Here is a 13501-nt window from a genome sequence, read left to right on the forward strand (position 1 = left end):
TCTGGGAGAAAACACTCAAGCAGGTGCTCAAGTGGTTGACAAAGCTGGATTTTGGAGTCCCTGTCTAACCACCAGAATTACTGGGAATCATAGCTTTAAATCTGCAGCTCCAAGAATGGGGCATTAAACAATTTAAACATGGCTTGCAACCAATGCAGAGTCCCTTTGTCTTCCATGGGCTGCTCACATGCTTAAATCTGAAATCTAGGCATGTCAAAAAGCGCTTTTCAGGGTCCAGCCCATCAGCTCCAGGGGTGTTGCAGGAGCCCTGCTCTACTCATGGCCCACAGAATGAGGTTGGGGAGAGCTGGGGGATGTCAGGGAGGTGGAGGTGGGCAGGGACATGGGAAGAGAAAACAAACACGGGCTGGTGAGTGCAGGGAAATGGAAGAGGGAAATAAAAAATAAAGGAACTGAAAAGCGAAAAATCGGAACAAAAAGAGAAAAAAATAAAAATAAAAAAGAAAGAAAGAAAGAAAAAAAAAAGGCAAGTGGAAAGAAAGAAAGAAAGAAAGAAAAGAAGTTGAAATTAGAGGAACTAACATGGCGTTACTGGTGGCTGTGGCCGAAACTTCAGCAGAAGAAACTACTCCACACTTGGAACATTTGAGCGTCATGCCGTAAAGGGGCACTGCCATCTGACTGCAATTAAAACCAAAAGACTGAAACAAAACAAAACACTTCGCTCATGAGCACAAACGTTGAAAGGAAAGGGAAAGAGAAGCCAAAAAAAGAAGAAGGAGAAAAGGGAACCAACCAACCATACCCAGCTTGGGAAGAGAAATGAAAGACAGGCAGGAATTAAAACTCTCCCATCTGTACCACTCCATATGCAGGGATTGGGGTGGGGGGAAATGGACAACTCAGAGACTTGTTGGTGCTGCTGGAGAGGGTGGAACTGTGTTGGCGAAAGTCTTGTCAGATTCAGGGTGTCTCTCTGGCACCCACGGAAGAGAAACCAGTTCTGCTCTCCCAGTCTCCACCTCCTTCTTTTTGTTTGGGTTTTTTGTTTTGTTGGTTTTTTCGGTTGTTTTTGGTTTTGGGTTTTTTTTTTTTTTTTTTTTTTTTTTTTTTTGAGAAATTGCTCCTTTCCCTCCTGGCCTTTTTGCTCCAAAACAAAAAAGGTGTCAGGGTGGTGCAGTAGAAGGCAAGAAGTAGGGCTGTGGGGGTTGTGCCTGCTCATCTTCTGTCCTAAAGCAATTCAAGGGATAAGTCACTTCTTTTCTCTGACTGGGAGCTGGTGAGACCAGGACAGAGCCAACTCTTTGGTTGCTCCATCCTTGATGGAGGATGGGACTTTTATGCCCTGAAGTTAATCCTGAGCTTGGGTGTTTCCTCAGCCCCCCAACCTGCCCTGAAAGGAACCTGACTGGCTGACTGCTTCTGAAACGTTCCTTCTCTCACATTCCCTCTCTCACATCCTGTTCTGGAGCTGAAAACATCTTCAGCATTAACCCTGAGAATTATTCCCACCTGCTGCTCCCACTTTTTCTGGATGGGACCAACCATGAAACAGCCCCCTGAGGGCTGCTGGCATGAGGGGATCTGCTAAAGCACATCCTTGGGATTTTCAGCAGCTGATGTGTGGGATCCCCCCCATCCAGCTCTTCTTCAGGAGCCCAGAAGCAACATTAGCTTGGCACTGGCCCCGTTTCTTCCCAGAATTTACTGGTTGTGTGCTCTCCCTGGTCTGCACAGATCCACACCCACGTCAGCTCTGGCCTGGAGAACGGGAAGGAGTCTGCAAAACGTCCCCCAGACCTTCCTGCTGTGCCTGGCACTGGAGAAGACGTGAAATCCCTGCCAGAGGACAGCGGCTCTGTCATCTCTGGGGCATGGTGGGGATGCTGTTGAGGGAGGTTTGCCCCCACCAGGAGGGGTTTTACAGCCCTGCCCTGCTTGGGAGAGAGATCAGGCATCCCCACAGAGCATTTCTTAGCTTTGGTGGCTCTCTGTTCAGTCTCACTGCAAAAAAGACATCCTGATGAGCACCAACACAGCAGCAGCAGTGGGCCCAGTGGCCTCCTTTCAAGTGGCTATTGATTGGTCTTTATCATTAATTACAGTGACACAAGTCATCATTTCTGTCCAGAATAATGACTAAGGCATCCCTCAGAAGCTTTCAGACACAGAGGAAATTAGCTCCTGTGTCGACAAATAAATATCTTTCAGTAAGGATGGTGTCAATCCTGTGAGGACAATGGCAGAACCAAAGATAAAGTGGGTCTGGAGAGGCATTAGGTGCATGACCCTTAAAAAAAAAATCAAAACAAAACAAAAAAAAACCCCACCAGCTTATCCCCAAATCTATAAACCACAAAGAACAGATAAGCAGAGAGACAGAGAGAGGCAGAGATAGGCAGCAAAAAGAAAAAAAGGCAGATTGACTTGAGGATTTTGATGAGAAACTGTACCAGAAAAAACATGAATGACAGTGAATCACAGAGAAGTGGCCAAAAGACCACTGTAAACACACGACTGTAGCTGCTGTTGGGTGTGTTTATGCAGAGAGTTGCAAGCAGTGGGCACAGATGTGGGTACATTTATCTCCTAATTCCTTCTGGTTGGGGGCATGAGGCTGTTAATATACTGAATTTCCATAGCAGGTTTAGATTGGTGCCTGTGCATATGAAAGGGTAGCTAATTAAATAATCACAGTGAATAATGCCTTCATTTAATTTAGCTTTTTTTTCTGCTTCCTAAACATCCACAAGCAGCTCATGGGCTTATCTGGTGTGTTCACTGGAGCCTGAACATTGCTACCTTTTATTGAGCAGTGCTTTCCACCGTCCCCAGCCCAAAAGGCAGGAGCTTCCAACAAGAACCATTCCCAGAGGAAGGGCAATCCCAATCCTTTCCTTAGTGGAGTTATTACCTTCCTAATCACTCTCTCCCCTCTGTGCTCTGACAACCCAGCTCTGTTCCACCCCATCAGGACACCTCCATAGAGATTATTTCACAGAAGGTTTTGGGGCAAACTCTTGGGTGGTTTCTGTGATCAGCAGAGATAAAAGAAGAGGTCCTCTAAGGGGGGACAGGGCTCCTGCCTCTCCTCAGGTGTGGAAGAGGAAGCCCAGAGAGATTAAAGTCAAAATTATCCCTGGTGAATATCCCTTATGGTTTCATTCTCCCTCCCTGCCTGTGTGAGCACACAAATGCTTCTGGAATAAATGCTGGCTGAATACATTTAAAACCCATTTTAAAGGCTCCTGACATTAAAAACATTCATTTTTTGGTAGCAATCCCTTCAAGAGAGCTCAAACACTGGTGGAGGAGTTGGCCAGCAACAGAGACTGTTTTGCTGGGATGGTTTTCTCCATTCCCAGACAGGCTTTGGGGCAGCTGTGGCCTTTCTCCAGCTCTCCAGGTATTCACACCCCCTTCTCTACAGCCTGCTTTTGTGATCCACCTGGAAAATCACTGCCATTAGAAAATCTGCACTTTCTGACAGATGTGACAACAATAACCACAGCTATTTCCACTGCAAAGTGCAGGGCAGAATTCTTGTGTCTCAGGTATTATTTCATGAGGACTGCTGGCACTGATGAATTTGTGACAACCAATCTGTGGAGTGTGTGCTGGGCTCCTCTTAATATCCAACAGCTCTTTTTTCACTATTTTTGGGGATTTTTTTTTTTTTTTTCACTCTTCTTTAAAAATTGTTTTTGCAACACTGAACCATACTTCTTGCCTCTGCTAAAGGAAACACAACGTTTCTTTAGACCATGTCCTCAGGGCCAAACATCTCCAAGGCCGTTACTCGTTCTGATTTTCTTCAGATCTCCCTTCCAACACGGTTCCCAAGCCCAGGCCAGAAGCAGAGAACTAAAGGGAAAGGGGCACCAGGGCTCTCAAAAGTGCTCCCACACTCTCAGCAGGGGCACTTGGGGAAGGGAGAACAAGACCATTGAGCACAGAGAAGGCTTTAAAGTGCTGCACACACACACACGAACATGAAAGAAGGGGGGAAAAAAGAGAAAAGAAAGAAAAAAAAAACAAGGAACATCAGAAAAATTACTTTTTTGTTGCTTTTTTTGTTTGTTTCGTTGCCTCGCAGGCTTTGTTTTTAAAGCCCAACTCTGAGTGTGATCAATAACCAGCTGCTGTGCATTAAATAAGGTCACTCTGTGTGCAGTTTGGATTAGAGAGGGAGGGACTGATAGGCAGCAACTCGCTGCTTGGCTAATCCAATAAAGCATTTATTGCAGCACTGACTTTCAAGTGCAATTACCCTGCTCCAGACCCTGCCTTGCAGCCTGGGTGTTCTCTTGAGTTCTCTCTTTGTTGAGAAGGCATCACCCAGAATGAAGCACTTGCTTGTTAGCAGCTGCACCAAGGTCACTTCTTCACATATTTCTCAACCCAGCAGCAGCTGAAATCTCTGATCATCCAAATGTCCTCTTCTTTTATGTCAATGGCACTGCTCAGGCATCAAAATTCCTCCTCTCTGCACCCAGGGACACCAAATCTTGGCCATGCCAACACTGCTGATAAGCCATGAGCCTAAATGAGTCCCTGAATTTCTTACTGAATCATTAAGGTTGGAAATGAACTCCAAGATCAAGTCCAACCTTTAACCAAACCCCTCCATGGCCACTAAACCCTATCACAAAGTGCCAGGTCCACTTGTTTTTGGAGCACTTCCAGGCATGGTGACTCCACCACTTCCCCAGGCAGCCTGTTCCAAAGCCTGGTTGTCCTTTCAGGGACGAAATTTTTCCAGATATCCAACCTGGACCTCCCCTGGTGCAGCTTGAGGCCATTTCCCTTTGTCCTGTCACTCGTTAGTGGGAGCAGATTCTGGCCCTCACCTCAGCACACCACTCCCTATTTCAGGGAGCTGTAGGGGGTGATGAGGTCTCACCTGAGCCTCCCCAGCTCCTCTCAGTGCTCCAGACCCTTCCCCAGCTCTGTTCCCTTCTCTGGACAAGCTCCAGCCTCTCAAGATCTTTCTTGGAGTGAGGGACACAAAACTGAACACAGGATTTGAGGTGTTGGATAAGAATTTGCCTCTACCCTGGGTTTTGCCTCCACCACTCAATTAAAAACCATTTCAACATGACTACTCCATAGTGCAGTGCCAGGAATATTGAACCTCATCCATATATCCACCCCTGCCCTCTGAGGCTCAGTGGAGACTCTTTCTCCCTCCACTTTTACAGACAGGATATATCTATGCACCCTGTGCTTTCTCCACCAGCCTGCAAAGGTTTCCAGCTCTGCCTCCATGCAGAGGAACCACCACAGCTCTTGCTCTCCTCATTTCTTTGTAAACAACTTCTTCCTTCCAGAACACAGCTTTTACCCACAGAGATAAATCAAATTCCTGCAGAGGACAATTGGGAGCAGAGATTCCTGCCTCTCCCAGCAGCAGGTAAGTCAGAGCTGCTCTGACTGCAACAACAAGCCAAGAAAGGCAGGGGAAAATAACACACATCAGCCAGGCTGACCCGGGCATCTGATGAGACTCAGAGTGTCAGCCTGCCATTTCTGTCCCCTGCTCAGAGCAGAGCACGGCTCAAGGATAAAATCTGAGCAGGCTGCAGGCTCGTTCCTAGAAATGGAAAGGAGAGGGGCACTCATCCTGCTGGGGGTGCTGGCAATGGCAGAACAACCACTGCCAAAAGTTTGGGAGTAACCCAAGAGAGGCCCCTGCCTTGGAGCTGCTGCCCCAGCCAAACCCCTGGGAGACATCAGTGTTGGGATAAACATGGAGTCAACTCTTGAATTTGTACTCCAGAGGAAACCAGGTAACACAAATCCTCTGGGATCCAGGAATGGAGGGTGTGGAGGAGATAAAGAACCTCAGGTGGCAGCAGAATTCTCTTCTCACAGCATAAGTTCTTAACTCACCTCTTCTACTGCATCCATCTGCTGATCTGCTCTCTGCCAGACCTCCAGAGCCAGTTCCCTTCCACCACACACCTCTGCTGTCCCTGAGACATCTGCCAGCCTCCAGAACCAATTCCTTTCCACCACACACCTCTGCTGTCCCTGAGACATCTGCCAGCCTCCAGAACCAATTCCTTTCCATCACACACCTCTGCTGTCCCTGAGACACCTGCCAGCCCTCAGACACGACCCCTCTGTCACCCAGCTCTTGCCACATGCCACACTCAGCAGTGCTGAGTCTCTGTCTGTCTCGTCTGTGACAAGAGCCACTTTGCTCCCCCTCATTTCTGGGAGGATCCATCAGCCTGGGCTGAAGCCATCTTAACAAAGAGATGAACTTTTATCCTTCCTCCAGCCTACAGGGCTCCTTCTTGGATTTTTGTGTCTGGCTGCACGGAATGACAGGGCAAAGACATTAAATCAAGTGGTTTTTCCCATTCATTTTGTTTAAATCTCTCAGTGCTTTTTGTTTGCATCTCCAATCTCTTTTTGCATCCCCTGCCTGGTTATTGATCACAACCTTGGGTGTTTTTGGTTTCTTATTTTCACTCTTTACTTAGATGTATTGATAAGGCATACCCTGCCCGTTCCTTCAGTTTCTTATCTGTTATTCCATCTTTGGATACAAGTTTGTTAAAAACCAGAATGCCAATAACCATGTTCACCTGTCAAAAGAGAAACAACACACAAGTTTTGTTCTCAAGTGGGTCAGGTAACACAGAAGGGTTTCTCCCGAAGCCAGGTCACACCTCTGCAGGCCACCACCCCTCCTGTCCCCTCGTGTCCCACCTCCCCCAGCTGTGTGAGCTCAGGACAGCAGAATGCAGCTGGCAGCAGATCAAGGAGGTTAGAGAATCAGTGAAACTGGAAAAGACCATCAAGTCCAACCCTCAGCCAGGTCTCCATGAAGCAGAAGAGACTGGGAATTTCTCAGATTGCTGCAGGGCTGTTTGAACCCCAACACTGCTTGAAGTCCAGCAAGGCAAACTCCAGGCACAACAACAATTTTTTGGGCTAATCCAAACAGAGAGTGGCCAGCACAGAGAAGAGCGGTGGGTTGACATTGGCTGCTTCCCAAAGCACCTTCTGGAGTCAGTGCTGCCCCAGCAGCAGAGTTAAGAGAATGCAGACAACGTGTCACAGCTCTTTGCAGGTGAAACACCACTGCTGCCCTCAAAATAAGAAGTTGAGGGGCACTGCAGCAAGCAAAAACATCATCTGCTTTGGTGGGATGTCTTGGGAGACACTGCAGATGGCACAGCATGGAGAATTCCCCAAAAAATCAGTGGGCAATACAATTCGACGCAGTCCGTTTTCCTCAGGTCGAGAGCAGGGATGTTTGTGTCCACCAGTTACACAAAATCCACAGTGGAATACAGAGCTGAGATCCTGGATCACCCCAAACTCCTCTCTGTGCCTTTCCCTGCTGCCAGCTGCATCTGCTTTACAAACCCCACCAGAACCTCAGCAACACGTTAGTGACACACCAGCCCCACCCCTGAGTGCAGGCACGGCCCTGATGGTGGAAAAAGGCGACATTCTCCTGGTTCTGCTGGCAGTGGAACAGCTGCTGGTGGTAGAAACTTGTGGTCGATGCTGTTTTGCATGTGGGGCTTGCAGGGAAAGGTTTTCAGGCCAAATTCAGAGATAAATTCACGTGATTTACATGTTCAGGAGTTTAAGAGATCCTAAGAGTCACTCGACCCAAAGGAAAGGACCAAGCCTCTGCCTAACTGCCTAAATCATCCTCCAAACAATGATCAATCTGTCTGCTGCTTTCATCAGCTCACTGATGTGGAGCCCACAGCTGGGAATCCATGGAAAATCTCAGAAACCGAGGTTATTTTTGTCTGCATCAGCTACTGGGTCAGTGGACAGCTGAGACCATTTCTAGAGTTCACCGTGATATTGATTGAGAGAAACAACACTGGCAAGTCAGTGACACAGCCAAGGATCAGCAGGAAATCAAAGCCTGGTTATGAGCCTGGAAAGAGAGGGAGCACTTTGAGATCACTGATCCTTCACTGTGGAGGAGGCTGGTGGGTGCAAGGAAGGTTCTTCCTTAAAGTGCAGCCAGGCAGGAGGAAAGGTGGGGCTGGATCTCTCCTGGGGCATCCTCATTCCTAAGGAGCAGGGGAGACAACAAAGAGCAGTTCTGCACTGGATTTAATCAATCAATCAATCAATCAATCAATCCAGTACATTGATCACATCCTGCTCTGATCCTGGCTCCACTTCTTTCCTAAGTCAGGGATACAACATGGATATCCTTCCAACGACACACAGAGTAGCTTTACTTCTTCACCTCTGGGATAACATCCAGGAGCAAAGCCTCAAGTGTGAGATTCCTGGAGATAACCACTCCCTGCCCACTGGTGACCCTGCCCTCACTTCATCCCATGAGCCTCCCCCTGCCTTTCAGCCTGCACATGACCATCACCAGGCTGCTCCACATGAGCTGGGTGAGCAAAACTGCTTCCAACAGCCCTGTGTTTAAGGTAGATCAGGATTTTTAAGAAAAAAGGTCAAACTTTTATCCTTAAAACCTGCAGCTGTTCAGTGTCAGTGGCTTGACTGTGAGAGTTATGAACACTGCTGAAGCTGCAGCCCAACCACCCTTCAGAGCATCATCAACTTTTTGAGCTCATCTGTTTGCAGGTCCCCATTTATAAAAAAGGCTTTTCATGCTTCTCCTCCTCCTTCCCCAAGCTCTTTGGTGTCTCCACCAGGGCAATATTAATTTGTCACTTTGGCCAGGAATGAGTCAGGGAGTCTAAATGAGGTGTGTGGCCTTTCTCTTGGTGCTGATCAGGGCCAGACACCCCCAGAGATGATTCACCACTCCCAAATATCAGCTGCAGGAACCACCATTTTGCCTGTGCTGACCCCTCTGTGAGGACACCTCACTTCCTCAGCTTGATGGTGAGGGAAAACTGAGCTGCAAAAAAGAAAGCAGGCTCCCCTGTTTTCCTCACACTTCAAAAAATGCGAGGGAGAAAGAGAAAGATCACTTCCCTCGCTGTTGGCACAACAAAAGCCGGGTGGTTTGAGGCAGCAGAGCAGCTCTGGGCACTACCAAAGCTTCCTCCCTCCTAATCACTGTGTCACAACCCCACATGAAAGCCCTCAACTCGCACCACTTTTGATTTCTTGCAGAGAGGGGCTGGCTGCCGGCTTTTCTCTTTGTCACCGTGATGAAACGGTGGCACCAAGGTGGTTTGATGTGCAGTGACAGCACTGAGAACAGAGGCAGCCCCAGCTTTTGTGGAGTTATTCTCCTGTAAGCTCCTGCTGCAGGGCATTTCATCCCCCAGGCACGGCACGAAACAAAAGCCTGAGCTGAAAAAAGGAACTCAGAGTGTCAACAAGCCCATTCCAGTGGGACTCTCCAAGGCTCTCGAGGAGCCTGATAGAACAGGGGGCTGGAGAGAAACTGCAGAAAGATGTGAGAGCTCCAAATGTGGCTTTAAACCCATCGGAAATTGCTGCAGGAGGGATTTCCAGGGGGAGCAGCAGTTCTCAGATTCTTTCAGCCCTGAGGTTTCTCAGGCCGAGGCTTCAGCAGCAGGGAAAGACTGTCACCTCCTGAGTGACACCTTAAAGTCAAATAATAACCGGCCAAGGTTGTTGCTGGGGCTGTGCTGGAGCCAGGGGTGATGGGACAGAAGAACAGGCTCCCCATGCAGGAGCTGGAGGTTAGGAATGCCCACTTTAACCCTGCCATCTCTTTGAATTCAAAGCAAACATGACATTTTTAGGGTCCTTAGGGACCCCCTCAGGACTTATTTGAAGATTCCAATTTCACCTGCAAACAAGGAAATCTGCTCACATGCACTGGCCTGGGACGGACCAGGAATAAAAGCTGGCTGTGAGGGCACAGCTTGGTCTGAAAACCACCAGGAACATCATTTTCTGAAGGAGTTAATGTCAGAGTTTTCCACCATCATCCTGCACTTCCATCCAGACAGAGCAAAACCAAGGCAAAGCATGAATGAGATGTTAGGGGGCTCCAGTGAGGACAGAGGTGCAAGGCTGAGAGCTGAGGCACATTATATTTCAGCATCAACTCTGTCCCAAATTGTTGGCTTTGCTCGTTATTCCTGAAGGCGGAAGCTCTTCAAAACACAAGTGGAAAGAAAGAGGGGCATTCTTGGGTTAAAAGAACAAAGAAATAAGATATAGAGGAGGAAAAAAAAAAAAGACTTTCAGACAAGCTTAAATACCAAAACGACAGCAGCTGCCGGTCCCACGAAGGCATAGAGGAGTCCTCCCTCTAATGACAGCCAGCAGCTGGAAAATGAAGAGAGAAGAGAAAGTCACCCAGTGGCAAATGTCCCCAACAGGCACATGTTGGCTTCTTCCCTTTGCCTGCAGAGTTCAGCCTGGGAGGTGACACCCCATGGCAAAAAAAAAAAAAAAAAAAAAAAAAAAAAAAAAAAAAAAAAAAAAAAAAACCCAAACAAACAAACTCAGACTTTAAATCAAGTTTTGCTTCCCATTTCTCCTGAACTTGCATAAAGGCTGCTCTGCCTGGGGACCTGCCTGCAGGATGACATTTGACAGGGGAATTCATGCAAAATTAAGGAGAGTGCTCTGTTTCAGACCAGGTCCTGGGAGCAGCTGCAGCATTTTGCTGGCCAAGATGATGCTCTTGTCCTTCTTACACGGGAGAAAGAGTGGAAATTTTCCTCTGCTCCTTGACCTCTGTGTCTGCCAGGGGTGCAGGACATTTCTTCCCTCCCTTTGAGATTGCCTCTGTTGGGAAATTTAACAACACAGCAGCAAGGTGGGAATTCACAGCATTCCCTGAGTGGAATTTCTTAAGGAATAAGCTGAATGTGAAAACCAGCTTGTTCCTGCTCCCTCATACCACATAACCTGAGAAGGGCATCTCCCTTCTGCACTGACCAGGTGTGGAATTTGTGGTCCTGAACTGCCTGGTGCCTTCTCAAACTGGGAATTCTCATTTGATATCTCTTGGTTGAGGCCCTGGAAATGTCCAAGGCCAGGTTGGATGGGGCCTGGAGCAACCTGGGAGAGTGGAAGGTGTCCCTGCCCATGGCAGGGGTTGGAATGAGATGACCCTAAAGGTCCCTTCCAACCCAAACCATTCCCTGATTCTTTGTTTTTCAAGGTTTGATGGTGAAGTCAGGAAGGAAACACTTTTTTCCCTGCCAAAGGATGAGCAGAGCACTTGTGAAATCTCCACCCTTGGAGACATTCAAAAGCCACCTGGGGCAGCCACCTCCAGGTGACGCTGCTTGAGCAGGTGGCTGGACCAAAAAAACCTGAGGCTCTGTGACAGCCATGAACCTGCACAGCAGCACTGGAGCTGAAATTCCCTTTTTTTTTTTTTTTTTTTCCTTTTTTTTTTTTTTTTTTTTTGTGGGGAATCCAGCAAAAAATCAGGGGCACACAAATTAAGTCCTCCAGGGCAGGAGAGGATGGAGATTTACACTGTGCCAGCAGCCCCTGGGAAAGTTTGCACGCTTTGACAGGGCAGAACCCTGGAGAAAATGTGGGATGGAGTAATCCTGTTTCAGCAGGAAAATGACCGTGCACTCACCACAGGAGAAGAGAAGGAAACCACAACAGAGAGGGAACTTTCTCCAAGCTCTTAACTCAGCTCACCCTGCAGTAATTCACTTGCTGTGCCCTCAGCAAGATGCTTTCATCCTGCATCAGGAGCAAACTGATGCTCCCAGGAAAAAAAAAAAAAGTCTTCCTGGAAACATTTCAGCTTTGTTGATCAGCCTCATCTTTTTAAATTAAATCTCAGTAGCAAAAAACTTTTTTTTTTTTTTTTCACTCCAAAACAAGGAATGTTTCTGAAAAGGCACCCCAAAAAAGGGATGTATCAAACTGAGAATTAAAAGTAGCATATTCTGGTTTTCTTCAAGGTCTGAATCTTGTTGATGTCTAAATTAACCTGTAATGTGCTAATTTAATCAATTCTGATTTCTTCCTGATAGCAAGCTGCTCTGTCACAAGCTGTCTGAGCAGATGTAATAATAAAATGAATAATCAGCTGAGGAGGGAGGGAGTAAAAATGAAGCTCTGTAATGACTGGAGGTCTCCCTCAATGCAGGAGGATGGCTCCCAAATCCCAGCTCTTGTCCAAACCTTTTTATCCAACGCTCTACCCTGAGTTTTGAGATTTTTTTTTTCTCAGTGTCTCTTCCAACTGGTGGCTCAGATGAGGCAATCTGACAGCCCTGCACTGCAATTAGTGACAAGGACTTGGTGCAAAGAGGGTTCTCATTCCTGTGGGGTTCCTGGCAGCCCCTGTGCCCCCGGGGGCATCAGGAATTGTGAAGGTGAGATCACACATCACCGAGCAGGGCCCTGATCCCTTCTGACTGCCTGACCTCCCTGCCACAGCACTTCATCAGAGCATTTCTGAGGCTGTCAGAGGTGCTGGTTGCCAGCAGGGGAAAGGGTAAAGGGATATCCAAGAGACAGAACTGACAGCAAGCCCCAGCCTAGTGGAGATGCTTTAGCCTCCTGCCTACGAGGCAAAGAAAATATTTGCATTTTGCTAAGAGGTTCCCTCGTACTTTCCAAGGGATCTCTTCACATGAAATTATCATTGGAAGGGAGGAAGTGGATGGTTTAACAATTCCTAAGCAGTGTTTCCTCGACTGACAGCACAAATAAAACCCTCTCTTTTGCAAACCATCTGATCGTTTTGTGACTCTGCCACGGCACAGATGGGAGGTGGTGGCTTTTGTCCTGGTCCTGGGAAGGGCTGCCTTCCACTGAGCCCTTTTTCACACTGTCCAGCCCTCAGCTCTCACCTCAATCCTGTGTAAAATCAGGCAGCACCAAGAGCACATTTTGTATAACTGAGCTTACAGTCAGGAATCAGAGTTTATCCAGAGATTAACCCAGCAGCTGCTGAGACACGTGTGGGTCACAAAAGCCCTTATGCAGCGACACTCCAGGACCCTGAGAAATTTGCTGTGTGCAGGCTGTGCTCTCAGAAAACTTCTGATGGGCTCTCTCGTGGGGGAGGATGTGAATTCCCAGCACCAGTGGCACAACCTCAGTTATTCACTTCAAGCTTTAGGAGGTTGTTTGTGAAGCTTTAGAGGTCCAGAGGCAGTCCCTGGAGCAGCAGCTAAAAGCAGAGTTATTATTCAGGCACTCAGCCTCATCTAAGGAGGTGATCAGTGGCAGGTCCTTTAGACCTCTGCTACCCCTCAGACTTTCTTTGAGACTAAAAGTGCAGCCTCCACCCTGCCCCAGCATGCTCCAAACCACAGCAAAATGTTCTTTTGAATGCAGTTCAGACAAGAGAAAGGAAAAATCCCCTTGTTGGAGTGTCCTGAGTAATAAAGGTTGAGTGAATGGCTGCTGGGAATCACTGCTCACAGAACAACACAGATGCACTCCAAATCCTGCAGCACATATTCAATTTTTAATCTGAGCCTCTCTCTCCCTCCTCAGCTTGTGACTCAGTGCAGTCTGGCCAGTTAAATGGTAAATATTAAACATACTACATGCTCCCTAAACTTACCACTGGCTCTGATCTCTTTGAACTAGAGCTTGGAGACATGGACAAGCCTTGGATGGGACAATTCTTCGTGGGACAGACTCTTGTCCTGCT

The 13501-nt window shown here is 47.7% G+C and overlaps 1 protein-coding gene and 1 long non-coding RNA gene across 2 annotated transcripts in view; both read right to left on the bottom strand.

Moving 5' to 3' along the window:
* LOC310910070 overlaps positions 1-13501 on the bottom strand; it is a 603801-nt gene that overhangs the window by 315335 nt on the left and 274965 nt on the right. The gene's annotated exons all lie outside the window — the stretch shown is intronic.
* ADGRB1 (adhesion G protein-coupled receptor B1) overlaps positions 1-13501 on the bottom strand; it is a 204776-nt gene that overhangs the window by 33250 nt on the left and 158025 nt on the right. Inside the window, exons 22-23 of the mRNA XM_083864984.1 lie at positions 10116-10182; positions 6472-6557 (exon numbers count right to left, since the gene is read on the bottom strand). Coding sequence (XP_083721110.1) covers positions 6472-6557; positions 10116-10182 — 153 coding nt within the window. The remainder of the gene's footprint in view (positions 1-6471; positions 6558-10115; positions 10183-13501) is intronic.

This window comes from Zosterops lateralis (genome assembly GCF_965231275.1).
Source record: "Zosterops lateralis genome assembly, chromosome: 1".
NCBI lineage: Eukaryota > Metazoa > Chordata > Aves > Passeriformes > Zosteropidae > Zosterops > Zosterops lateralis.